The sequence below is a fragment of the Echiichthys vipera genome, assembly GCF_963691815.1.
Source record: "Echiichthys vipera genome assembly, chromosome: 17".
NCBI lineage: Eukaryota > Metazoa > Chordata > Actinopteri > Perciformes > Trachinidae > Echiichthys > Echiichthys vipera.
Genome location: NC_139842.1, coordinates 22,997,111 through 23,023,726, shown reverse-complemented (window position 1 = coordinate 23,023,726; position 26,616 = coordinate 22,997,111). Strand labels below are relative to the sequence as shown.

Genomic DNA, 26,616 nt, shown 5'->3' with positions numbered 1-26,616 from the left:
GCCACTAGCAGCATGCTACTCTAATCTTATCTCAAACAAAGAGAGGCTATCTCTGCTGGCAGCATATGCTGATCTACTGTAGATTACAGTTCTGGCTTCTCTAAGTCGACAAATTGGCCGTTTTGGTCTTAGTCGACTAAGATTTCATTTTTATGATTTTCTCTTAGATTAGAAACCAAATATAGACCTCCACAATAAAGTACAGCAAATCCACAATGATAACGGTTCCTTTTTGTTGAGCTGTCAAATGATTCAGAAATGGTAATTTGATTATCAAATTGTAAAAACAAAGCTTTTAAGAGTTTCACTGCATTTTGATGTTCTTTGTGAGCAAAAAAAAAAATTAAGATTTACGGCTGCAAAAATGTTTCCGTCTTAGACAATGATCGATCTTGGGTCTGAATTGGAACTTTTGTGCTTGGAAAAAAAGTAACAGTGGTTCAAAAGAGAAATGAGTTCATGGTTTGGAGAAATAACAGAAGACAGAGCCAGAAAGTTACATAAGCACAGCATACCACTTGCCAATAATATTGAAAACAAGCTTAGTAGGAACAATGCGACTTAACACTTTACCTAACCTAGATCCTTTGTCCTGTGTTGATGAATGTGTTAAACATGCTCTTATTACCGTGCAATCACTAATTGACCAAATGACACTGGTGATCCAGCTGGAAAACCTGCCAGATAGTTAATCTTCCACTTGACCCAATGACAGCAGACCTCTCAGACATAATCAGTGATGTCTCATCCTCTCTGACCTTATGACCTTTCACACACTTTACACACTTTCTTCACACACTAATCTCCTGGGATATGCAGCCGAACCCCATGCTGCCTGCAAGTGATCTAAACTCCCTGCCAATAAGCACACACAAGAAACAAAATACAAATAAAAATTTGCATTGTGAATCACTATAATTCACACCGTGGATGATCACCACCACTTGCATAAACCCGTCAATGATGACCAATAGTGAGGGGGAGCTTTATAAAAGCAAAATAAAGAGTGAGTTTGAGGGGGAAAAAAACTGTCTGTCATACCTTGAAGCATGCAGCGGTATGCTGACTCAGAGATGGCATAGATGTGTGGAGGCATCTCGTGCCTCTTCTTCCCTCTGTACATCTCTATGATGTTCTCTGAATAGATGGGCAGGTTCTTGTAGGGGTTGATAACCACACAGAACAGGCCAGAGTATGTCTGTAATTAAACATACAAAACATGGGAAATTAATAAACAGTAAGGAATAAAGACAGGCTGTGTTTAACATCAGAATACCTACATGATATAAAAGACATATAAAAACATGTGGGCTATATTTTTCAAATTCTGCTTGAATAGAAAAAAAAAACACTCCAGACAGTGGATATAAAGATAAAACACTTCATTGCATTCACTCAGAGCATGCAGGCTTCTAGCTGTTTAAATCATCATGCCTGTATTCTATCAGCGTAGGGAAAACCTGTCATTACCCACATTTTAGGAGCTTACATCATCATAGCGGGTATGCAACACAGTGATAGATACAGAGCAGACCAATTGAGAGTCAGACAGACTAAATGAAACACTGAACAGACTGAGAACTGTCTCTTGCGCAGCAACAAAAGGCCCTGAGACTCCTAATAAGAGTGTTCAAATCAAACACTGCATTACACACTGTGAACAAAGAGTATACGGGTATTATAACGACTCACGACACAGCAAATAGCTTTTACTGCAAAAGTATAGCCTATTTTCTGAATGGTGGTGTTGCATTTGGCTGTGTCATTAGCCTGAAGATTTCTCCCCAGAGACTGAGTGTGGTATGAATGCTTCTCAGCTATGCTGACCAGGCAGCAAGGCAGCCAGGAATGAGTGAGAGGTCCTGGTGGGACAGTGACTCTGTCTCTTTCTGCAGATGCTATAGGGGCTTTGCATTCCCACTATAGACGACACAGAGAAAGAGCGGCTTACCAGTAGTAGGACTTTCATCACTGACATAACCTAGGGGCCTACAAATGTCCATCTCTACATGCCTAACTAGCTTACCCACATACAGGCCGTACTTACTGAACGTAAACTTTAACTAGCTACATGGATATATGTAAAAGCATATACAGACCTTAAATGTGCTGTGATGTAAAACTAACTGGAAGTCAATTAGTATTAAATTAGTTATTGCCCACTAGATAAGTTCCGCAGTCAGTCCTATCTGGAGGCCCAGGGGATCAGTGGCAGCTGGCTTCAAGGTCAAAGTGACAGACATGTTTGTTTGTTCTGTCTCCTGGGACCATACGTACTCTACAGTGACATTATTTTACAAGGAACACTTGCATTACAAAACAATAAAATCTAAAGTAGAATCATGCACTGCAACATGTTGCGTGATTGTTGAATTTCTGTTCTTAAGGAGTCTATTCTTTGACTACCAGCATGGCACTTTGAGATCATAAAAAAGCACATGATCTCTATTCTGTTACAGTGATTTTTTCATAGAGTAGCATCAGACACCATGACATCTGCTAAATAATTAAAACTACGTCCAAGGCCGAGTAAGTCTCCGTGCCACGAGTGACTCAGCAGCCATCAGTTCACAAGGAGGCCCCAGAGAGCAGACAGCATAATGAAACCATTAGATAACAGCTCAGGTAGAGCCCTTTCAGCACTGAGCAATGGATGCTCTGTACCACTGATGGAGAAAAAAGCAGGTGGGGAAGGAGAGGGTATCAGACTGGAATGAAGGGTGCAGCAATGAGCCAGCTGACAGAGCTCCCTCGTGTCCAGTCCAGTTCAGAAGCAGAGGTGCAACAAACACAGTGAACTGTGTTCTCAGCCTTCCTGTAAATTGCTCCCTACCTGAGGAGAGGAGACAGCTCAGAGAGAGAGAGAGAGAGAGAGAGAGAGAGAGAGAGAGAGAGAGAGAGAGAGAGAGAGAGAGAGAGAGAGAGAGAGAGAGAGAGAGAGAAGAGAGAGAGAGAGAGAGAGAGAGAGAGAGAGAGAGAACCAGCTGAACTTCTAACTCTCCACACTCTTTTTCAGAGGTTGATGAAAAATTAATATCCCCTTTATCTGGAAACTGGAGCTGCTACAAATACGGGTTGTGTTCCATTCTATTCAGTTCTGCGACAGCACTGGGGCAGCTGGGAAGGCTGCAGAGAGATACTTGTATGTTCAATGTGGACTGTCCCAGGCTGCTAAATCCAGAGGCTAAAGGAGATGTTGTAATTTTTTTGCATCTTGTCTCTATATGCATGATGCTGATGCATACTACTACACAGAACACTTCATAGACAGCAGAATTGAAATGGTACATCGGAGTTAGGTTTTTCTTATTTTCATTGCTTGAGAAACTTGGGAAATTTGGCAGAACAGTGGTTATATTTGACTGGCTTTATCTAAAGTTAGAAGTACCTGATTAATGCCCCAATCTCTGTGACCAATTAACAAAAAAGGCCTCAAAACCAAATAGAAACGACCACTACTTGATTCATGCTTGTTAGTGCAATTATTATTGAGAAAAACTTTGCATGATCAATGCAGCATAAAGAACATTTACTATTACTGTTGCCTACTAGCAAAGCACTAACTTAACACCGCCTGCCAAACCGCCATGCCTGGCCCTGTCCAGGAAAGAGAAGGTGATATTTCCACTGTGAAATCAGATCCAGGGGAGTGGATGCTGGCCTAGTAACAGCTGAGCAACACACAGGCAACAGCAGACACAACAGCCGACCCCATCTGCCATCTCTGATCAGTCAGGCAGCGTGCCTGCGTGGATAGGCCCTTCACTGCATAGGCTGGAGAGGGCACTCTGGGTGCAGAGGCAGATTTGGTGCCATTGATCTGTGTGGAGGAGAGAAGACCTTGACCATTCCCTTGAGCTTCGCTCTAGTGATTTCATAATAAAGCTTGCTTGGCTTTTGAAATATGATCAATACACTGAGATGCATGGCATCAAATCACATCTACAGCAGCAGGGACACCTTCGGTTATCTCGAGGTCTAATAAGTAGGAGATTTTTGCTCCCTGGATTTTAGGGCAGAGTGGCCAAACTCATAGTGCAGTATTCAATTCATACTTGGGAAATCATGCTTGTGTTTGTCAAAAACATGGTGACATGAAAAGCAACCTAATGTCAAAGGTTAAATCATATCCTGCAAAGAGAAAGAGAGACCACATGTGGCTCTGTTTTACGTAAACTCTCCACAGGGATGAGCATGACAGTGCACTTTTGTTTTCAATTGTTTTTCTATGCTGTTGTGCCTTTTAACCTGCGGCAGATCCAGTATTAGAAAATAGAAACGTTTTGAGCAGGAAAATGGGAAAGGGTTACATACATCTAACACTTGAATGACAGAAATATTCCAAAAAGGATATAAGAAATAAGAGGGCCCTGAAGATGCAAGAAGGAAAACCAGAGTCTGTGGCATTAGAGTGCAAGTACAGTGAGGCAGGGAAGAGGAGATAAGTTGAGGGAGTGTGGGAAAGGGAGTAGAGTTGGTGAAGATAGGACGACATTGAGCAGCGGCAGAGCTGAAGTGGGCGACAGACTGACGGACGATCTTTTTGCCATGGAAGAATGCTGAGGCTTTCTGACAGCTGAGGCTTATCTAACGACACAAAGGCCTGCTTGTAACCTCACTGGTTTGGCGTAGCATAGTGTGTAGCATTGGCGTTAGCCTGTGACTCACTGCCTCACAGAAAGCAAGCTGCTACAATAAAGGAATTGGCTCAACAGACTGACTAACTTCACACGTGTGCAGCCGTCCAGCCGTCTGATGGGCAAAGGGCCACAGGAGGAGCCAGCCAGTATAGGATAGATGAATCCCTCGTAGACCAGGGGCCTAAAAATGCAGTGGTGGCCTTAAGGTTTCAGTTGCTGGCTAGTAAAGGTGTCTGATAAACTATAGGCTCAGAGACAGAGACAGAGAGAGAGAGACAGAGAGACAGAGAGAGAGAGAGAGAGAGAGAGAGAGAGAGAGAGAGAGAGAGAGAGAGAGAGAGAGAGAGAGAGAGAGAGAGAGAGAGAGAGAGAGAGAGAGAGAGAGAGAGAGAGAGAGAGAGAGAGAGAGAGAGAGAGAGAGAGAGAGAGAGAGAGCTTTGGACTACAGCAGACAGTACATGCCCAGTGAAACCAAAGTCAAATACACTGGAAAACATTTGGAACTTAGGGGGTTTCTTCTTCTTAGAGCGAGCTGAATTGGGACATTTTCTTCCTGATAGAAAACCAACACTGTCAGACACATGTTTTCGATTTCTTTTAGCCAAGGGGCAAATTAAGAAGCTCTAACATCAAAACCATGACACCATGGTATGAGAGAGAAAATGAAGAGGAGGGAACTGAGGGACTGGTATGTCAATTCAAGGCATGTGGGAAACTGATAATACCACATCCACTGAAGTTTACAGTTCTTAGTTTTTCTTATTGCCGTTTTATCATATCTTCTGTGGAGGATAAATTATACGTGCAACAATCCTTGAACCAGAGTGTCTCAGGTGATAACCAACCCACATTCTATTCCTGGAAAACATGTCAGTAAATGGGTCAAGATCAAAACTAGAACATCACAAGGAAGCTCCGTCTGTGGTGAAATTGGATTATGGGGACAGTAGCAACGCAGTGATACAGACCACTGCAAACCTATGATCAGACATATGATCAAGAGATTGGACACCGAACTGTCCAACGTGTTTGGATTACATTTCGGACCATAGATACCAGAGCTTTTTGTATACATTTAAAATCATTGGTCTTGTACAACCATGTGGATGGAAAAAACCCTGCTAGAAGGTTGTCCTGTGATCTCGTAAGTGCTATTTTTTTCAGAGACAGTATATTTTTCTTTCCGGTATGACATACCCCCTCCAAACCTTTTAGTGGTTAGTACCGGCTTACTTTCACCCCTGAGTGTGAGACAGAGCAAGATGTAAATGTTCTTGTTAGGCTCAAGCCATTAACGTTGTGAATGCAAGATGAGTGAAATCTGCCTCTGCCAACAAAAACAAAGAACGCGTTTGCAGGTCCCTGCCAAAACGACGAATACCATGATATCGGGGGCGGGGCACTGTGCTGTGATGACACATTCTCACTCTCAATAGCTACTGGCTCAGGGTTAAAGCTGGTGATCAACTTTTAGAAACAGTGATTCCACATTTAAACAGACTTTTCAAATTGATCTGAATTAATTTCAATACTAAAAATCAAGGTGACTAAATAATTCTGTTAACCTACATTTTGGGCCAAACGTGTTGAGTTTTACACAGTGTGACTGCCAGGAAAAAGAGAGAAAGGTCAAGCCATCTCTGTGATCAAACAAGGCCCACCAGTTGGATCACAGGGCAGGACAAACAAACTGAAGCCAGTAGTGTTTATGGAAGAGGCCTGCCTTTGACTGAGGTGAGAGAGAAGCCATGGGGGGAGGTAACAATCTGTAACCCAGAGGCACTGAGGAGAGAAGATCCATTGGAGGTAAAAATGTGGCAATGGTTAAAGCTAGCAAGATCTGTCGCTCATACTGTGTGGTCAGGATTCATACAGAAACAGCAGAACGCTCAATGCCTTCTCTGTCCCCAGACAAAGACTGATAAACATAAACATCATTTCTAAATTATAACAACTAGGGGTGAAGTTCAATCTAAGGCTGTGAGAACCAGGGGATCTGTAAGTGTTAAGGTTAATCACTCCCTTGTGTGGTACAAACTGTTACAAAAACACAGACAATCTTTAAAGGGTCCAGGTCTAAGTCACTCACGTATATGAGTCCAGAGTAGTAGCGGTCCTTCAGGTTGTGCAGCACAGATGCCTCATTCAGGCAGGTGAGCTCAGCCATGTCTTCCACCTTGCTGAACTTGGGCGGGTTCATCTTCTGGATGTCATCCTTGTTGATCACCACCTTCTTACCATTCTCAGCCAGCTCCAGCAGCACCTCCTCGCCACGCTCCTCCCGGATACTGGCTGCCTCAAAGCCATGGCGCTCTGACGGTATCCACACCAGCTTCTTGGCTGTCCAGTCAGCCTGCGTGGCTGGGTTGTAAACCACAGCCCGGTCCACAAACAGGTACCGCTCTGGGTCCTCTTGTCCGCTCCGATGAGACATCTTACCTGGGGTTTACCCGTGCAATGTGGCCACCTAGAACAGACCAGAGTGCAGGGATTTGTACCTTAGACATTAAATGTAAGATATGAAATATTAGACACATAATACACATCTTATGTGCCCTTTAAAAGTATCTAATAACCCTCTATGTATCACTGACTCAATATGGCTGATGGTTTTTACCTTCACTTGATCATGAGTTTCACTAATATGTTGTGCACTCTTATTTCCTTTTGTAGCTCTACATATTTAAGAACTGTATGACCAACCGTATTAGAAACAGTCAGGTAATTCTGCAGGGTAGAAGGGGAGGATGTATAGGCCATAGGTACAGGCCTTTATTATGTAATACATTTGGTATATAACAAAGTAATGCACAGGACACAGGCAGATATACCTATGTCACCAGTTCTGGGCATGACTAGTGCCGAAAGGTAAAAGTTGGACCACATTTTACTGTATGTTTGATAGCCCGCACCACTTCTCACTGACTGAGTCTGCACAATATCAATGCGCATACTGCGTAGGCTTCACCGCTCTCACAGCAGATCAAAGGGGACGGAGCGCCGTCGTGAATGGCACATTACTAGTTCCCCTTCTTCCTCTAGAAATCTTGCAGTATATAAAATAACCCACAGTAACACATGATATCCCTGCCGTCCAGATAATACCTATAACCTGCGCTTGATACAGATGGAGCTTATATAACAGATACGATGACTGTGCATTGACAAGTCCCCAAGGAGCACAGGATGAACGGGGAACAGCAGGGGGAAAGTTACTGGTGTTGTTTACAGATATATGGCTAATACCTGCAGCCATTAACCTGCCCATCTAACATAGCTAACTTATGTCCGTGAGCTAAATTAGGTCACCGTAATGAGTCATGACATGGTTACAAAGGGCTAAAAGTGCTGTTATCAGGAGAAATGCCCTTAAGATAAACAAAAACAATTAACAGTTTACTTCAAAGAACAATGAATAGCAGCCATGTTCATCCAAATACAAATTGTAACGTTGCTCATAAAGCTAGCTTAACACCGCTAAATAGCGCTTATTATGTTATCCGTATGAGTGTTGACGTTACCTCATTAATGTTTGTCTACCTTACGTTAAAAGGGTGAGCAAGGTGGAGTACAGGATACCTCATATTAAAAAGTGCGTTTTAACTTACAAGCCAACGTCACCTAAATAAGAACTAACGTCATAGTCCAACTAAGTTTCCAGAGACCTCCATCCTCTGCCCGCGAGACCACTGCGTCCATCCACTGTGAGGGTCTATATTCCCCATGCGCTCTCATCCCCGTGCTCGCAGTGATAACGGTAACTTACCTGGCGTAGTCAGTGAAGCGGCGAACAGATCCTGTTCACCAAGCAGTCCGATCTCTCCCCTTGATGCGACCCTGTATGCAACTAGCTGCTCCACACAGTGAGTGAACTGCGGGCATGTATTGGGGCTTCGGTATGCACCACAGGCACAGTGCCACCTCTACACTGGGGCCCCTCCTAACAGAGCAGACTTGACCGCTGCTGCTGCTGCTGCTCCCGCCTACGATGGACTGTGCTCACATAGAGACTGACCATGCAGATCAATACACCACAGTGTGACACCCTCTGGAATGATTCATCACAAAACAAATGTGGGTTGTGTGTGAAGATGCCCGTCAGTGTCTATTTTCACTGAGGAATACACACATTGATAAGCATGTTATGAGGACATTAGGAGTCAGTTAGAGGTTTTAATCCCCAAATATCTATGCATCGCACACGCCCACCACATACAGCCTGGAGACAATTGGGCTTTCACTTTGCGGTCTCGCTCCCCTCCTCAGTCATTGGCTGAAAGAAACCAGCCCTCTAATCTGCAAACCAATGAAATGCGTGCAAAAATGAACGACATTGCAACTGTTGCATGCCTGCGTTACACATCAGTTCCAAGATGAGTTGCATTATCACCGCTGATCATTCTGGTACCTTCTGATAGCTCAAAGGTTTTAATTCTTAAAATATCCTTTAGAAAAAAAAACACATGTAGCTTCATCCCATTCAAAGGGCTAATACAATATGAAGCCATCATTGATTCTCTGCTGCGAAGTGAAACAGCCCCCTCTGGTGTCTGAAACCAACAGCAGCATTTTAAGGTCAGCAAAACCCCCAATCACCAACACAGGCTTTGGTTTTTACAGTGGCGTTTTATTACAAATGGAAACATCTCACAGAGGGGTAGGAAACAGTTTCTGGAATTCAATACTGCCGTACTGAACGTTGAAAAACATACTGGGGTCATGATCAAGTTTTACATTCAAAACACAAAAGGCATAGTCTTGTTATGGTTATGTACAGTCTGTTAATGTGGGGGGCTTCAGCGTCCTCCCCTCCAGGCTGCTGCACCCCTCTTCTTCATTCCTCCTCTTCCTCCTCCTCCTCTTCCTCCTCCTCCTCCTCCTCCCATTCCTCCTCCTCCTCTCACTTTCTTCCTTACTCCGCTTGCTTGTTCTGTGTCGTCCTCGTCTCCATCGCCTCCTTTGGGCCTTTTCCTTTTTTCACCTTGCTCCTTCATTTCCTAAGATGAGACAGTCATTTTTTGGGTTGATTTCTTTTTTCCATATACAGTCTAGATATGACATCTATCTTTCTTTAAAGCAGTGGTTCCCAACTCCTTTTTTTCTCCAGTTGTAAACCCCCACAGCAGTATCAGAAGTCAAGCCCCCCTTCATCAACACCACCCGTTATGTTGCAAATGTGTGGATTTGAACTGACTTTAAACTGGATGTTGTTTAATACTATTAAATACAAAGAAATGGCAAGCCAGGTGTTAAGTCTGACGTAACAAAATACGATTTTCGGGTCCAAACACTCTGTTGAAACAAAACATACCCCGGCTGAACATGTGAACACTTACGATCACCTCTTTCGTCAGTTAGACATGTTTTTCATTGATGCGAAAGAGGTCAAATGACAATTATGTTGTTTTTTTTGTTTTTTTAAAACTCACGAGGCTTGGACCGGCTTGGACCCGGAAATCATATTTTGAAAGGGTGTAACGTCATGACTTAACAGCCCGGTTGCTACAGTATTTGATTCCCTTAGACATCCATTAAAATGATGCCGTTCCTGAGCTTATTCCTACCATTACAAAGTCTGTACCTATTGAGTGTTAGTTGGCTTAAGAGGGTTTGTGCAATATCAAAACTGTCACGCTCAAATCAAGCAATCTGATTGGTGCTATGTCGTATAATTCCTTTTCACAATTGAGTATCACTCCGCATCAGCCATTTCCGATGGGCAGTTGAAGCTGTTATCTCTGCTCTCTCCAAAGCCACCAGACTCCATTGACAAAAAACATTCATTTATCGCTGCCTTGATCGGTTAGTTTGTTTGTGTTATTGTGTGACTTTGGTGTTTCAAAGGGTTAGGAACTAAAAAAAACTAACAAACCAGTCGAGGCAGCCGTAGAACAAAAACTCCCGTTTGCAATTCAGTCTGGCGGCTTTGAAGAGAGGAATAACATACAGAAACTGCTTCAGTTCCCCGTTGTACTTTTGTGTTATTGTGTGACTCTGGTGAAAGCCATCTGTTAGTGTAGGCTAGGCTACATGACAACCGCCTCGGTATGTGCAGGCAGCCAGCCCAGGAGGGCCTGTTTGTGTCTGTTTTATAAAAGCAAAATGGTTTCCCATGTTTGGGATAATATCTGTAAACCATCAGAAAAGTGACTTACCAGCCTGGCAAATCTCTGGGCCTCGCTCACCCTCTCCACCAACATCATCACTTCATCTTCCTGGGTAGGGAAGGCAGGAAGTTTCTTCCCTATCAGGGTTTCGATTCGCTGGAAAAGCTCCACGTCGTATCTATGATAACAGAATGTCAGTTTTTTTTACAGTCAACTGACTTTTTTTTTTTTAAACCCAACATTTACTATATGAGATAATATGGGTGTAAAAACAAAAACCACTTGTACCCAAACAGAAATGTTAACTTGTGCGTAAGCTCACTCATGACGGACTAATATGGACACACCTGTAGTCTGTTTGACTATCTAAAGCTGGACTGCAGCTCTGAATTACTACCTGCAACATGTTATGTCAAATGTCATTAAAAAAAAAATAGCATGATGGAGACAATGCATTCTGTTGATAACAGGACGGGACTAGATACGTTTGTGCTTCTCCCACTTTCCCTTTCAGCCATGATTTAAACTAAGATAATGTGTGATGATGATTGATCTGACTGACATGACCAAAATGAACTAATAAATAAACGATATAAACTGGTGACGGACAAGCACACGTTTGACATTGATAGAAATGGCCAGACTATCTAATCACATATCAAGACGTTAATAGGTAGTTCTTACTGTGTGACAAAAGTGATTGATTTCCCAGACCGCCCTGCTCTGGCTGTTCGTCCGACTCTATGGATGTAGTCCTGCGAGGGCAGACACATCAAATATCCATTCAAATCAAACCAAACAAATTAAATCAGCTAAGAAAACAGCAATGTGAACTTCAGCACCAATGTACCTTGGAGTGAGTGGGGATGTCGTAGTTGATGACGCAGTCAACATGAGGAATGTCCAGTCCTCTGGACGCAACGTCGGTAGCCAGCAGCACCGATCGAGACTTGGACTTGAACTTGTTAAGCGCTCCGAGACGTTTGTTCTGACATGTGGGAAGATTCAGAGAGTGAATAAGGCACAGAATGCAAAAAAAGAAAGCAGAGAAGTGTTTGATACTGATGGAAAGCCCTTCTCAAAAGCCTAAAGTAGTATTAGAGTACTTTGTATTTCAATAGTATAAAGTATGTTGTGATTATAAATAGAGTAAACTAACAAAAATAATGCAGAATAGCTGATTGCTGAAGCAGCATGTAGAGCACACAGCACTCTGTTCTTTCAGGTCAGATCTGGTGGAAAAAAGCTGTATTGATGTATGGCACAAAACCAGAAGAGGAAGCTGTTCTCCCGCCCAAACAGTGTCACAGCTGTTCCATATTCACACAAAGGCTAGCCTCAGTGCAGATCTCTTTTGGGGCGGAATTGCTTTAAACATGACTTATCTGTTAATGGTAAACATACTGACAATGATATGACGGTGACAATGACCTGCTGATGTTTGAAAAAGTTACACAAAAGATTTCTCAGAGCAGAAAAACAAAAAATTAAAACTCCAACAACATTTTAAAGATGTACCAAAGAGCATTACTCGCTTTCACGCTGCTCTGCAGACTCGGCCCAGGGTGATTCTGAGTGAGATGGAGACTACGTTCCTTAGAAGTGGTGACTGAAGTGATAACTTGGCTTGTTTACTGTATTTGGTGAGCGCCCCTGTCACTGTAAACGGCCCACCAAATCTCCTGCTCAACAAAGCGTTGCTTGATAGTCTACATATAAAAACAAAACAAAACGTGACATGTTCATACTAACACAAAGTCAATATAAAAAAGTAGAGAGGAGATGGTGATCTGTGCATCTGACTAGTGTTTATTTTCATGCCGTAAAGCCGCCTCGCACGGCGCACATCATGCCCCGCAACAGTCAAATAACACAGGCTTCAGCCACAGGATAAATCGTCCAATATTCTGATTGAACAGCCAAATCTAATTTGACTGACAGGTACAGCCCTATAGTTCATAGTACAGCATTATCATCAATGCTAATGTCTGACACCAAGAGCTCAGAAGACAACTGTTTGCACTATTTAACACCAGCTGGATTTGTGTGAGAAAAGGCCTAGTGTGTGTGTGTGTGTGTGTGTGCTGCACTCCATTGTGTTTTGTTTCACTGCATTGACGCTCTACCTGACTCATCTGGCCATGAAGAGGGATAGCAGTGATGCCAAGGTTCCTCAACAACAGCGCCACTCGCTGGGCATTGTTACACGTGCTGCAGAAAATCATAAAGGAGTTGCCGGCCAGCTCGTTCAGGATGGACACCAGGTAACAGTCCTGCCACAGGACACATACAAACACAAAGCCGTGTTAGAAACTCCAATAACATACCATTATAAGGCGATTGTGGCAGTGAGGGGATGGACAGCCTCCAGCATGCGGCTTCAGACATGCCCTACCTTGTACTTGGATGGTATGAAAGCGTAGTACTGCTGTAGTTTTTCTACTGTAGAGTATTTGGTTGATACGGCACACTTCACAGGATCTTTCAGAGCTGCTCTCTGTAGTTTCGCGACCTGTACCCAAAGCAAAGAATGTCAGTGCGAGAGAAAAGTGTGCCAGCACCACAAGTGGGGGAATGCTCTGGTGTCAGCTGATTGGGCTTTCCTGGTAAACCTGCAGCACTAGCAATCAGTAACTAAACACTGAAGTGTCTCTGTGATATTTTGGTCTCACTGAGTCTATATTTCCATCATGATATTTCAATTTAAAAATCTATTGTATAAGCAGAAATGTTTCATCGACAGCATTCTACAGACCGGCGACGCACTAAAGAAAAACAACAAAGTTACATGTTTCAAAATGCGTCTCCTGTGACCATAGTGGATCTTTTTATTGATTTTTGCTAGTACAGCAGTGGTAGACAGAGGATATTCTATCAACTTCTGAATAGTAAAAAATAACTATATAACAGAATAAATCAAGTATTTACTTTGTACTCTAATTTTGATCTCCAGTGTACATTATAATATTAATAAAAATATATATTTCATTTGTTTAATTATTATTATTAGTATTAATATTACTGTCATTGCAGCTGCAATTTCCCAGCTTTGGGTCAATAAAGTATTTCTATTCTATTCTTCTATTGCATCCATTTAAATGTGTTTAATTGTTAAATATGGAAATAAGTAAAGAAATAATTGGGGGGAAAAATTGTCTCCTGTTTGTAAACAGATAAACCTCTACGACACACTGGCCCAGCAGAGGAGCACCTTCAGCAGAAGACTCCTAACACCCAGATGCACCACAGAGCCACAGGAAATCATTGCTGCCTGTGGTCATTAAACTATACAACACATCCCTATAAGAGTCTGTCACCCCCTCTCTGTAATACGGACTCAATCATAAACAATCTGTTCTTTGCACATTTGTACGGTACTTTCCATGTTATTACAGTACTTTTGATCTGTATATATTAACATTGTCATTTTTATATTCTATTTACTGTGTATATATAGTTTTATATATATATATATATATATATATATATATATATATATATACTGTTTAATATTTCTGTTGTTGTTAAATATGTTGTTTGTATAGCTCGAGTTTGAAACAAAACCAATTTCCCCCTGGGATTATTAAAGCATTTCTGATTCTGATTCATTCATAATCCAAGCACATTTCGATCTTTGAACACAACATCAAAGTGTTTTCAAGGACTTCCAGCACCTGAAGAACTTTTTTACAGGAATAGTCTTGGTTTCTCTACCTTTTTGGTCATGGTTGCAGAGAACAAGAAGGTGCGCCTTTCTCTGGGAATCACCTTCAAGATTTTATCCACCTGGAAGAACGGAGGAAACCTACTTCAGACGAAAAATGTCTCACGCGTTCATTATTTTTATTAAATGAAGACTATTTCGACTCAGGTGATTATGTATCTTCACACTAAATAACATAACAAACTAAAGCAAAATGGCAAAAGGGGGAACTGTTGACATCAATAAGTGAGTTTGAACTACCCACCTCAGTCTCAAAGTCCATGTTGAGGATTCTGTCTGCTTCATCCATGACCAGGAACTTGAGAGCTCGTAGAGAGAAGCCCTTTGTGTTCTCCATGTGGTCTATCAAGCGACCAGGTGTTGCTGTAAACACATTTCATTCACCTCATCACATTAAAATAGGCTTTATTACCACATCTGTGATTATAAATGAAGTTTACAGGAGAACTGATGTATACCGGCACTTATTTTAACAGCTGTTCTTATTTACTTTGATCAGATGTTTTCATCATGCTTATTTAATGCTTAATTCCCAGCATAAAGGATCAAGAGAGGACTTATCTGGTTATGAATGAGGAGTGAATACAAGAAAAGAAAAAGGTTGAGCAGAACTCTTTTCTTACTGTGGCTCCTCTCCAAAGACAGTTTTGATATTTCTCGTTATTCAGCCCATTGTCATTAAAACTATAGCATGACATGTTGCTAAAGCAATAACAAAATTCACCTCTAGCTGATGAACAGGTACACTAGTTTCAGGCACGCAATGTAAAAGGGACAGAGAGCAGATGGTTGCCTAAATAACACTGCAGACAGAAAAACCCCCGTCTTTCATTTAGCCGGGCTGACGGAAACTCAAAATATTAAAGACGTCACACTAAATGCGCCAAGCCATCATTGGTATTTGCATCTATTAACCAAAAATCCAAGCCACTGTTACTTGTGTATTACCATATATCCTATATCCCAGTAAGAAAAGGGAAACCATTATAAGATTCAATTCATTTGAAATGTTATGATATATTTACATGAGTGATTGTTTAGATTCTGTTGAAAATCAAGAATTTGAGCATATTCCAACCTTGAAAGCATAACGGTTAAAATCAAGCATTTCCTAAACTTTTAGGACCTTGTATGAACCTATACCTATGTAAAATACAGATAATAGCTGACAGTCTTACCTATGACGATGTGTGGTTTTTTAGCCAACACCAAGGACTGGGACATCATATCGATTCCACCAACTATAACAGCTGCAACAGAAATGAGACGAGTGTTAGGACCAAGAAAAGGAGAAAGACGCCTGCATTAAAGATTCACAAATACACTCAGACGCCGTCCAAAATCACGTGCACTCTTAAATAATCCAACCACCAAAGTAAGTTTTCACCCCTTCAGAGATCTTCATGGACATTTCACCCCCCTCTACCAGTCCCTGTGTGAGTGTATTGCGCTACGTGCAATAGTGCCACCAAAGCCAAAAGGAAATGTTGAGTTGCCCTCCGCAGAGTGCTCAGCACAAAGTATGTAGAACCAAACACTACAATTCTGAAATAATCACTGAAAGCTTGTGCTCCTGGTGCGTAAATGCGCACACACACCGTCTCCCTTAATGGCGACATCGGCACACAAGCCTGACAAAAAACAAATCCTCTGTCTGCAGCAGTGGACAGCAGCTCTCCGCTACATTTACAGAATGTAATTCATATTTTCTTTAATGATTTATTATTTCATGAACCTGCGACCTGACCAGCAGACATTCATTTGTTGTATCACTAATATGCGTCAGTGTGTGCAGTTAACTTTTAATTCACGCTTACCGCACTTAACACCAATGCTGGAGCCCAGGGCTTCAAACTGCTCAGAGATCTGAAATGCCAACTCCCTGGTAGGGGTGAGGACGAGGGTATGAAGTCTCTGGGGCGAGGACAGCAGTGACTGCAGGATGGGCAGAGCAAAGGCGCCCGTCTTTCCTGAGCCAGTCTCTGCCAGGCCAATAACATCTTTCCCTGCAGTTCAAGAAGAAGGTACAGACAGACTATAAGACATGTGTATTAAACAATTCAATTCAATTCAATTTTATTTATAGTGTCAAATCATAACCAAAGTTATCTCAGGACACTTTACAGAGTAGGTAAAGACCCAACAATTCCCCGTAGAGTACGGTGGCAACGAAAACCTTCCCTATAACAGGCAGGAACGTCGGACAGACCCAGCTCTGTGGAGGACGGCCATCTGTCTTGACCGGTGGCCGTCAACAGTGGATGAGAGTAGTTATGTGGGTAGCTATGTGGGTTTAAAGGTCCCATATAGTAAAAAGTGAGAGTGTCTTTTTAAATTACAATTAGGGTTGGGTACCAAAACACAGTGCCTACATGGCACCAGTTCCTAAACAAACAGTATCTCCCGGACCGAATGACAACGCAGATTTCGGTTTCTTGTTCCGATGCCAGGTAAATGCCTGAGCTGCTCTCTGGGGCTCCGAAACAGACATTACAGGCAACAGAACAGGCCAAATTTAGTTTTAAAGATTTTTTTGGGGGGCAGTTTTTCAAGCCAGGCAGGAAATGGGGTGAGAGATTTTTAATGTATTGGTATGGGCACGGGCATAATTTTAAAAGCACCAGTGATGAAAAAAAACAAAAACTGATACCCAACCCTAATTATAATGCAGGTGGAGTTGGGGAGACATCTGTCCAGTTGTGCTGTCACTTTAAGCCCTGCATCACAGTCAGGGGCGTTTCTGACACATGGTGGAAAAGTGTATAAGTAGACAGTGTTCACAGCATGTATACAATTAACATGTCGAACCTGAACGTTTGCATAATATGGGGCCTTTAAGGTCTGTATTTTGGTACAATTCAATTGAGACTACCACACCATTCTTCAGAGATAGTGTACTTTTAACTCACACATGTATTGTTATTATTATTAAAGATCTGAATGCTTCTTTCAGCATTGCATTTTAACCCAGCGGCACTGTGGTCACTCACCTTGCAGGGCTACAGGTACAGCTTCTATCTGAATCTTTGTTGGACTCTTCCACCCCAGCTGGTCACAAGCCTCACAGAGAACCTCGGTGACCCCCTGTGGACGGCAAAGACACCGGACAGACTCTTCTAAGTTGCTGTTTTGATAACTTACTAAAGTAAAACGTCGTCAGAGACTAAGCATAGTTCTTTTCATCCCATAAACACAGCTGAAACTAGCTTAGTTTAGCTAGCTTACACCGCTATGCTGAATTTGTGTATGTCTCTAAAATGGCGCGTCTTCTCCGCTCTGAGATAAACCTACCAGGTCCTTGAAGGTCTTCGCCTTTTCGGCGTTTTCGCCGCTGTTAACGTTACTGTCATCATCACTACTCGAATCTTCGAGGGTTTCGTCTGTGTTTGGCTTCACGCTTTCCCCGTCGTCCGCCATGCTTTTCGCCCCAACGTGTCGTCAGCTACGGAACGCGCAGACGCAGAAACAAGGGAACGACTTCGAGTTTACGCCGCAATGGCTCACGGGAATTGTTGTTTTTCACCTTTTTAATCCTCCTGTTATCCTTGTGGTCCATTTGACCCCATTCAATGTTTAATATCTCTAAATACATGGTTGACATATATATTTATTTCTGGATATTTAATGACTTTTCCTGTCTGGTCTTTGCCCATTTTACGGTACTTTGCACGTTATTACAGTACTTTTGATCTGTATATATTACCATTGTAATTTTTATATTATATATATATATATATATATATATATATATATATATATATATATATATATATATATATATGTATATATATATGTATATATATACTGTATAATATTATTGTTTAATATGTTGTTTGTATAGCTGGAGTTTGAAACAAAAACAATGTCCCCTTGGATTATTAAAGTATTTCTGATTCTGATATACATACTTGCCGCATCAGTGTTCCTTTTTGTCAGTTTGATTATTTTAATGATTTAATCATTATTATCTATTCTACAATTCAAATATTTAGAAATGTTTAAAATTGTTTCTCCTGAGGTCAAAGTGACCCTGTATGTAATATATGCTACTGTCCTTGATAATAGAAATTTATTTCATTCCAAATATTATAAATAACACAATAAAGTACTTACAAATAATAAACTCACTTTAAAACACAAACAAATATCCCTTGATCCAATTTTAATCTGTAAGATATTTTATTTTATTTTATATTTCCGAAGTCAAGTTATAGGTATTCTGGATGTATAGGAAGGTGTCTGGGGTTCTGTGTTTGTTGAATTTAAAATGCTATTTAGGTAGTCAACAAATACACAGAGTATCTGACAAGAAAACTTGAGTAACAACTTTGATTCTAATCATTTTCTGGATGTTTAAATTGCCGGGGTCAAATTGACCGTAAGGATAAACGATGTTAGTAAAATTTGAGGGTAACAGGAGGGTTAACATCATGTTGTAGCTAGTGGTTGTGGCATCCTGTAGGTAAACGCTGCACAGCCGAGCACTGCTGTTGCTATGCGTTGTGCCCATACACCATAGCCTTAACGTACAACATGAGATATCCACTACCTAAAACAGATGAAACAAACAAAAAAAAGATATTTAAAAAAGGGGGTTCAAGAAAAAAATAAACATATCTGGAAACTTAAATTCCTGACTGGAGTTTATGAAAATATTTTCCAGATATAAAGTATCCTGACATAAACTTCCATATTATGTAATCATTTTGTCTATGTGTTGCTTATGTTTCCTCTTATATTACGTGAAACTGAAACATGAGGTAAAAAGTATTTATTTAGCTGCAGAACAGAACAGTTTCAGACATATATTTAGTCATTTCTGTATGGTTGACAAACATTCCACACCTTAATTTTGATGTCCAACATGTTTTTGAGGTCATCAATAAAATAATCATACAAAATGCCTTTTCTTGTTGAGGCAAAAGACAAAACAGTTGGCTTGAGGAAAATACAGTTATTGGGGGGGGAAAAAATAACGGCATTTTTTTATAGTATTGTTTTTATGAGTCGCCTCCTCATAGCAACCAGTCGAAATGTTTCCAATTCCATACATAATCAGATTTCTTACAAACATCAAATTCACATTCTCTCCGATACAACAAGTAATAGTCCAGATGAAATGAAGATGAGCCTGGTGAGACCAGTGCTGAAATAAGCCGCATTTCCTTAGTTCGCTAAAGAGAAACTCATCTAACTGACTGCCTTGAGCACAGCTACCACTAAAACGTTAAACAGAAAACAAATACGCTCCTTTTGTTAACCCCCACCCATCCCAAATACCCTCCCAGTTCTCAGAGGAGTCCCTCCATTTCCCTCATAAAGGCTTCATACATCTGGTCCTTAGTCTTCATGTTGGGCTGAGCCACAGCACCCATCTGGGCTGGGTTGACCAAACCCATGGAAGCAGCTGTTACCTGCTGTTTCCGCCCCTGTCCACCTCCCATACCATCATCTCCTCTTCTTCCTCCGATACCACCGCCTACTTTCTCATGAGGCCCAGCTGCTGCCCCAGGCATTGCTCCGCCCTTGTCCCTACGCACCCTCAGTGCCGTAGGCACAAAGCGGGTGACCTCCGCCTTTGGATTGATAATCTGAGGTTTGGCAGAAATGGTGGCTCCACCAGAGCCAGCACCCGCTGCCAGGCTGCCTCCAGCTGAGGCGATAGAGGTGATGTTGGGTCGCTTCTCGATGGTGGCTGCGTGGTGGTGGCTAGGGGGGCCTCCAGGATTGGAGCCTGTGGAGGCGGCAGCTGTCCCTGGAGGAGGAGGCATCTGCATGACACCCGGTCGCATGGGCATGGGAGGGGGTGGCATGTTGCTCTGGGAACCATCCTGGTTGGGACCTGAGCCTTTTTGTCGCTGGACAATATTGGGAGGAGCACTGAGCACGTTGGAGTTGAGAGGTGGAGGGAAGAGGGAGAGTGGTGGGGCAAGTGGACGTGGGGGCCCTCCTGCTCTTGGGGGAGGAGGTGGAATACCTGTAAAAAGACAAAAGATGTATTTTGATGAGAAATAAATAAGACCTTCTTCTATGCTAAGTATTATTTTATATATTCATAGCAATATTTGTAAATTTCAATGCCAAAGTGTTTGACAAGAAATAATGTCATTATGTGTTTATGCACACAAGAACATATACACATTATATACACATTGACATTGTGATTGATAGTACTACACATGTGCACACAGACACACAAATGTGTGCCTTCATACACTGTACGCACACATGTGCCTACCTGGTGGTGCTGGGGGTGGCAGTCTGGGAGGGGGTCCTCGTGGTGGAGGACCTGGTGGAAGGCCAGGAGGAGGGCCTGGTGGCGGACCTGGGGGCCTTCCTGGCGGAGGTCCAGGCGGCAGAAGACGAGGCATTGGACCCCTCATACCTCCAGGTATACCAGGAGGCCTCAGGAACGGAGGAGCACCTAGAGATGACAGAGTATATCATCTGTATGATGCATAGTGTACATATGGATAATGAGTACATCCTGTACACCCTTAAAGTGGAAACAGAGCAGATTCCACCCCATAGCATTCTCAAGTGGTATTATTGGTTCAAACCAGATACAGATCACTTTCTGTATTCCTTAAAGCTAATGTTACCAACAACACAGGACACAAACATTGCAACAGAGATGGCGATAACATGTATATGTAAAACATTTTCTGTTTGCAGATTTTCTCATGAACAAGTAGATTGAGCAGCTGTAGCTAAGAAGAATGGGTCTTCCTCCTTTTGTATGATCGGCAGCGCAATTCCTGGCTCCTCCAGCCCACATGTTGAAGTGTCCTTGAGCAAGATAAGGCTGCTCGGGGCCAGGAAGCCTTTGCCTTTAGTGTATGAATATCTGTTGTGTGAATGGGTGAATGTGACAAATAGTCAGTGTTGTGCCTAAACGCGTTCATCCCACGATAGTTCATGAACCCGTTCATATTTTGGGCGAAGGTGAACTGAACGTACCATACTCTGCCTGATGAATGTTACTGAAACGAAAATGAACTTTCCCAACACGGCAAGTCGTATAAAAACGCCCTGAGTGTTTAGAAGACTAGAAAGGCGCTGCATAAGTACAAGTAAATTTAGCGTTTAGCTAGTCAGGTTAGCTATCTAGTCACTGGATCGGATACTTGTTCATACCGTTATCATACCTTTAGCAGCATGGCGACTGTCCAAAGTAATACACAACTGTAATTTGTACCAGAATGATAAATGCCTTAGCAGTTTTGAGAAGTAGACAGTGCTGTTCTGTTAGAAAGAATGGTTCTTATCGCTCTCTTATTCGGCTGGCTGTTTTTCTTTTGCCATCTACCTGATGATAGCTTCTGTTACTTATTTTGTTGAGTTGTAAGCTGTTTTGTTGACTTGCCTCTTAGCAAAATGATCTGTGGTGCGGTATACCATGTCTAGGGCTTTTATTGTGAAAGTTCAGAAAGAAGCAGTAAGCCGTTATGTGCGGCTTAAGACGATGGTTTTCCAACGACAAATGTTGCATCTAACCTGGTGGTGGGCCAGGAGGCGGGCCAGAAGGTGGACCAGGAGGCCTCATGGGAGGAGCTGGGGGTGGACCCAGTGGTGGAGGCCCAGTCATTGGCGGCCCTTGCAGGTGTGGAGGCCCTTGCGGTGCCACTGGTCCAGAGGGAGGGGGTAGACGCGGATTAGCCATAAGGTGTGGTGGGTTTTCCCCTGGGGGCCCCCTGTCCTCGATGTCTGAGCTGTCCGATTCATCTGTGTATTCTTCCTCGACCTCTTCTTCTTCCTCGTCTTCAGGAATTGACTGACCTGAAGACAACAACAAAATGCCATACCATGTCATCAGAAATAGAAATGAAGATGTGCTAGCTTAACCAGTATGGAGCAAAGACACTGGTTTACTATAGTACCTGCCATCCTCAACATCATCGCCTGAAGAGGGGTAATGGCCTTGGTCTTCTTCACCAACCTCTTTTTCTTCTTCTTTCCTTCATGGGGTGCCTCTGGAGGCATGTCCGCAAAACGTACACTGCGACCTAAAGAAGTTAGGACATGAAATTAGTATGTATTAATATTAGAATGCACGATGGACCTGCTAGTTTCCTAAAACTGTTGTGATAAGTGCAATTTTCTTCATTATACCCTAACCCATATCATAATACAGACAGAAACCCAAGATGGGGAAGTGCCAGCAAGATGTTTGTAAACTGGAGAGTTCCCACTTTTCAAGCATTACTCAGGAATTTTTTTGTAAAAATGTATGTGCAGGCTGACTGAGTCTAGGAATAGCATGATAAGGACTTTGACTGACCCTACCCTAAGTGAGACAGGATATTCCTCCAGCCTTTGGAAATATTGGAACCAACCTTTGTATGCATTTTAATCTTTAGCACACATGTCCACTAGATATGCGTCATTTTTATGTTATGTATGTGTCTGTATAGTTTGTGTTTGTCTTTAATATCTGGACCATGAGCCTGTCAAATATAGAAATAATAACACAGAACAACCTTTTTAAAGTTGAGACATTATATCAAAAATGTGTTTGAGTACTTCTTAAACACTCACCAGCATTTCTTTCATTTCTGTCTCTATCCTCCTCCCTATCATCATCCTGCCTTTCCACGCTCATTCTTTGGTCACCATCTCCCCCTTCATCGCGTTCTTCTTCGCTGTCCTCTTCAGAGTCACTTTCATCGTCGTCCACATCATCCCGATCTCTATCGCTGTCACTGCCGCTGTCCCGATCTCTTCCCAACTCCATTGGAGAGTCCTTTTCTAAACCAGGAATGGAAGGCTCTGTTCAGGGAAAAGAAAATGTAAGGGCAACCTGCAGAAATGCAACACAACTATGCAATCAAAGTCTTATCATTATTATGGAAAAGTATCATTCATCAATGTTATCATTAAGGGTTTATATGCGTTACCTGAGTCCATGCCAAAAGATCGCCGAGTAGGAATGCCGTACAGTGCCAGGACCTGTGGAGGTGGAGGCCCTGGTGGGGGTCCGGGGGGCTTCTTTCCTGGAGGTAAACGTGGCACAGCTGGCATTGTTGCCAAAACCGGCCCAGAAACTACTGACAGGGGTCCTTTACTGAGAGAGACATAAAAACAGAACTCCTTCAGAAAAGATTGACCTCAGTAGCACAGCAAAATTCTGCAGCTTAATGTATTGAGATTACCCAAAGAAACCTGTAATACACACAGGCTGATGCCTACCCAAAGGTGGTGTTCTTCTTAAGTATGGAGGGAGGCTGAGCTCCTGGTAGTGGGATGTCCTGGATGTGGATATTGGAGGGAGCGTGAGGCATATCTGGTAAAGGGATGCTGTCGACCTCCACTGACTCTGCATTCTGAAAAAGAGGAAATGAAACACGTGGTAGTAATGACAGAGTGACCAAAAAGTCCAAGCACAGTAAAGCTCCACAAACTGTTGAAGCTCAACATACTGTGTACACATGGCAGCAAACAAAAGAAACAAACATGCGGGCAATTCCCTGTAAAAGAAAAAATATAAATCTAGAATTTCATACCAATGTTTTCAACCTCAATGGGTCAAGATTGATCAAAACTTAGGTTCACCACTATGGAGCTTTATGCCTGCAACCAAAATCCTTTCCACATTACTGCATCTCAATCTCACCAGGCAAATACACATTTTGTTTAAACTGTGAATACTATATCCTTTCATTTAAACATAAATATATACAAATTCATGACTCCAGTAGAGCAAATAAAAGCATGCATCGAGTACAAAAAATAGACTCATAAACACACCTTGACAGAGTCAAAATAGAGAGCCAGCTGCCCTCTTTTGGTCTCATAGTCCAATTCCAGTTTGCGTAGCTCCTTGTAGGTGTCAGGATTTTCTCTCTCGTATAGACGGACAATACGCTCAAATGTCTCGCGTAGCTTCTTCCTCTTGTCCCTCAATACTTTCTCATTCAACAAGGGCTGCTGAACTGGGTTGAACTCTGTTGGAGATGTGGCAGAAAGGCTTCGTTTTTATTTTTATTTTTTTCAAAACCTATACATACATGAATGTTGAAAGTAATCAAAAAATCTTAGATCTTGAAAAAGATATTATCCTCTTTTCCTTTAACTTTTACAGTAAATGACTATGGCTAGCAAACATTGTAGAAAGCATTTTTAACTGTAAAAAAGCCCGTTCAACAGCAGCATACAAAATCAGCCCCCTTACCCATCTCATCCAGCTTCTCCATGTCTCTGATGATCTGTCTGGGATCCTTCATCTTCAGCACCGCCGCTCTCACCATCATTCTCTGCTTCTTGTTCTATCAGGAATATTAACAAATGGAGTGATGTGTTATCAATACAATAACATTACTAAGATCAATGAGTACATTAAAGTGAGTCTTGTGTTTGAGGGACTCAGTTGTACCTTTTTTAACTCCCTTTTCCTGGCCTCCTTTCCTGTAAGGGAGGTAGAAAACAAGTATACTGTAGTTACTATTCTGACATCTGACAACAATAGATTGATAATTCGTCAGGGTTATGGAGCAGGTTGGTTTCCAAAGAGACCAGCTCTTGGGTATGGTCGGTACTTACTGGCCTGGTCGGTGGGGTTCATAAACTTCCCACTCTTGGTGGAGGAGGTTGAACGTCGCCCCATTGTGCCGGTGCGTCTCCTTCACCCTGCAGAGTATCAAAATCCCAGCAATTATGACAGGTGAAATAGATATCTTGGTATATTAATCGATGAATACCTCTCTTTTGCAAATCATATTCAGCAGCTGGTAAAAAGATTTAAATTGAAACTGGGTTTTTATTTTAGGATCAAATCCTGCCTTCCTTTCTTTCAGACTGGTTGCTGCCACTTCCATGTCTGTTCTGAACTACGGTTATGTTGTATATGTGCAAGCCTCGTCTCAAAGCTTACGTGCTCTTGACACTGTATCATGGAGCTCTGAGGTTCATCACTGGTTTTAAAGCACCGACTCATCACATTACACTATATGAACGGGCTGGATGGTCCTCCTTATCAACGCATACTGGGATACCTGCCTATTCTCGTTTACAAGGCATTTGTTCTACATTAACTGAAACAATGTTGGGACTTACAATCTTCGGTCTCGGTATCTGTTCTTGCTGTTTGTCCCAAAAGTCAGAACTGAACTAGGAAAGAAAGAGTTTGTGTTTGCTGCTCCCTCAGCCTGGAACAGTTTACAGAAAACTTTAAAACAAAATGAGGCAGAAACATCTGGCTGTAGATGCTTTGTATTATTGTAGTTTACCTTGAAATGTTTTACTGTTTTGTCCCTATTGTGTTTGTGTGTATGTACAGCATGACTATGCTGCTGCATGTCTTGGTTAGGACACTCTTGTAAAAGAGATTTTAAATCAATGAGTCTTTTTAAATAAAGGTAAAAAAACACCTGTGTTCGCTAAAAGATTGTGCACGTCACCGCCTTATATTTTCATTTCACAATCAATTCTCAACGATTATCCCTGATAACGTCAGAGCATATTTGAGACGATGGTCGGCTCCATTTAGCTAATGTTACTGATAGCTGCTAATAAACTGAAATTACATTAGGACAGAGTTATTGCTAAATGTAAATACAACGCTTATTTAGATAAACACTGTACTCGAGCATGACGGTTAGCTAATACTATTAGCCATCAACTTAACGTTAACTTAAAGTTAACAATCAAAGTCTTGTTCACACGCAGGGCAACGTTAAGTCAATCCAACACATTTCTCTGATAGACTTAACGTTATTCACTCGTAGTGGGTGATTTAAGTGGATAGCAAATATGATAAAGCCAGCTAAATGCTTGTGATAGATATCCAACACACATCTTAGCGGCTAGAGCAGCATTCGTCTGGCGACGATAACCGTTCACGTTCGCTAGCATGTGTAGCTAGGGCCGCGTTAGCATCGACAGCAGCAAAGGAGGCGAAACTTGACTTTACCTTTTTATTCAATAAAGCCCGTAGAGCGTAACGCCCCACACACGCACCTCTGCGTACCTACAAAAACAAAGTAAACGTAGTGTGTACGTTCTGAAAGAGAAACCCAAACCCTGCAGGACTCAATGCGACAATGTCGTTAGCCGGTCGCCATGTTTACTGCCGCCTCGAGCAAGAGCGGAAGACGCTAAAACAACGTCATCAAAACGCGTCACTAGAAAGTGATGAAGGCGCTGACAG

At 42.2% G+C, this 26,616-nt stretch overlaps 3 protein-coding genes across 3 annotated transcripts in view; all 3 read right to left on the bottom strand.

The window, feature by feature from the left end:
- LOC310959899 (myosin-10-like) overlaps positions 1-8,619 on the bottom strand; it is a 59,828-nt gene extending 51,209 nt beyond the window's left edge. Inside the window, exons 1-3 of the mRNA XM_083931423.1 lie at positions 8,407-8,619; positions 6,730-7,107; positions 1,042-1,198 (exon numbers count right to left, since the gene is read on the bottom strand). Of these exons, the coding sequence (XP_083787549.1) occupies positions 1,042-1,198; positions 6,730-7,074 (502 nt within the window). The 5' untranslated portion in view covers positions 7,075-7,107; positions 8,407-8,619. The remainder of the gene's footprint in view (positions 1-1,041; positions 1,199-6,729; positions 7,108-8,406) is intronic.
- An 817-nt stretch (positions 8,620-9,436) lies between these two features.
- Positions 9,437-17,894, bottom strand: ddx47 (DEAD (Asp-Glu-Ala-Asp) box polypeptide 47; the record flags this gene model as incomplete). Its single annotated transcript, XM_083931900.1, has 12 exons — positions 17,763-17,894; positions 17,462-17,555; positions 16,289-16,477; positions 15,650-15,721; positions 14,716-14,834; positions 14,462-14,533; positions 13,143-13,259; positions 12,874-13,020; positions 11,598-11,735; positions 11,432-11,502; positions 10,796-10,925; positions 9,437-9,637 (listed from the first exon to the last, which is right to left on the bottom strand). The coding sequence occupies exons 1-12, from the start codon at positions 17,886-17,888 to the stop codon at positions 9,437-9,439; spliced, it is 1,476 nt and encodes a 491-aa protein (XP_083788026.1). The 5' UTR covers positions 17,889-17,894.
- Positions 17,895-19,760: 1,866 nt separating this feature from the next.
- On the bottom strand, positions 19,761-26,523 carry wbp11 (WW domain binding protein 11). Its single transcript, XM_083930854.1, has 12 exons — positions 26,380-26,523; positions 25,011-25,097; positions 24,844-24,875; positions 24,643-24,736; positions 24,219-24,415; positions 23,661-23,794; positions 23,369-23,535; positions 23,010-23,240; positions 22,352-22,477; positions 21,969-22,250; positions 20,710-20,895; positions 19,761-20,448 (listed from the first exon to the last, which is right to left on the bottom strand). The coding sequence occupies exons 2-12, from the start codon at positions 25,072-25,074 to the stop codon at positions 19,763-19,765; spliced, it is 2,199 nt and encodes a 732-aa protein (XP_083786980.1). The 5' UTR covers positions 25,075-25,097; positions 26,380-26,523; the 3' UTR covers positions 19,761-19,762.
- Between the last annotated feature and the right edge of the window lie 93 nt (positions 26,524-26,616).

What these genes read in the sequence shown, in the direction of transcription:
- wbp11 (XM_083930854.1), bottom strand. Translation starts at nt 25,074, where the DNA reads ATGGGGCGACGTTCAACCTCCTCCACCAAGAGTGGGAAGTTTATGAAC. An exon ending in AAGAAGAACACCACCTTTGG is followed by an intron (nt 23,536 to 23,660) that starts GTAGGCATCAGC and finishes TGTCTCTCTCAG; the next exon opens with TAAAGGACCCCTGTCAGTAG. An exon ending in GATGATGTTGAGGATGGCAG is followed by an intron (nt 22,251 to 22,351) that starts GTACTATAGTAA and finishes TGTTGTCTTCAG; the next exon opens with GTCAGTCAATTCCTGAAGAC.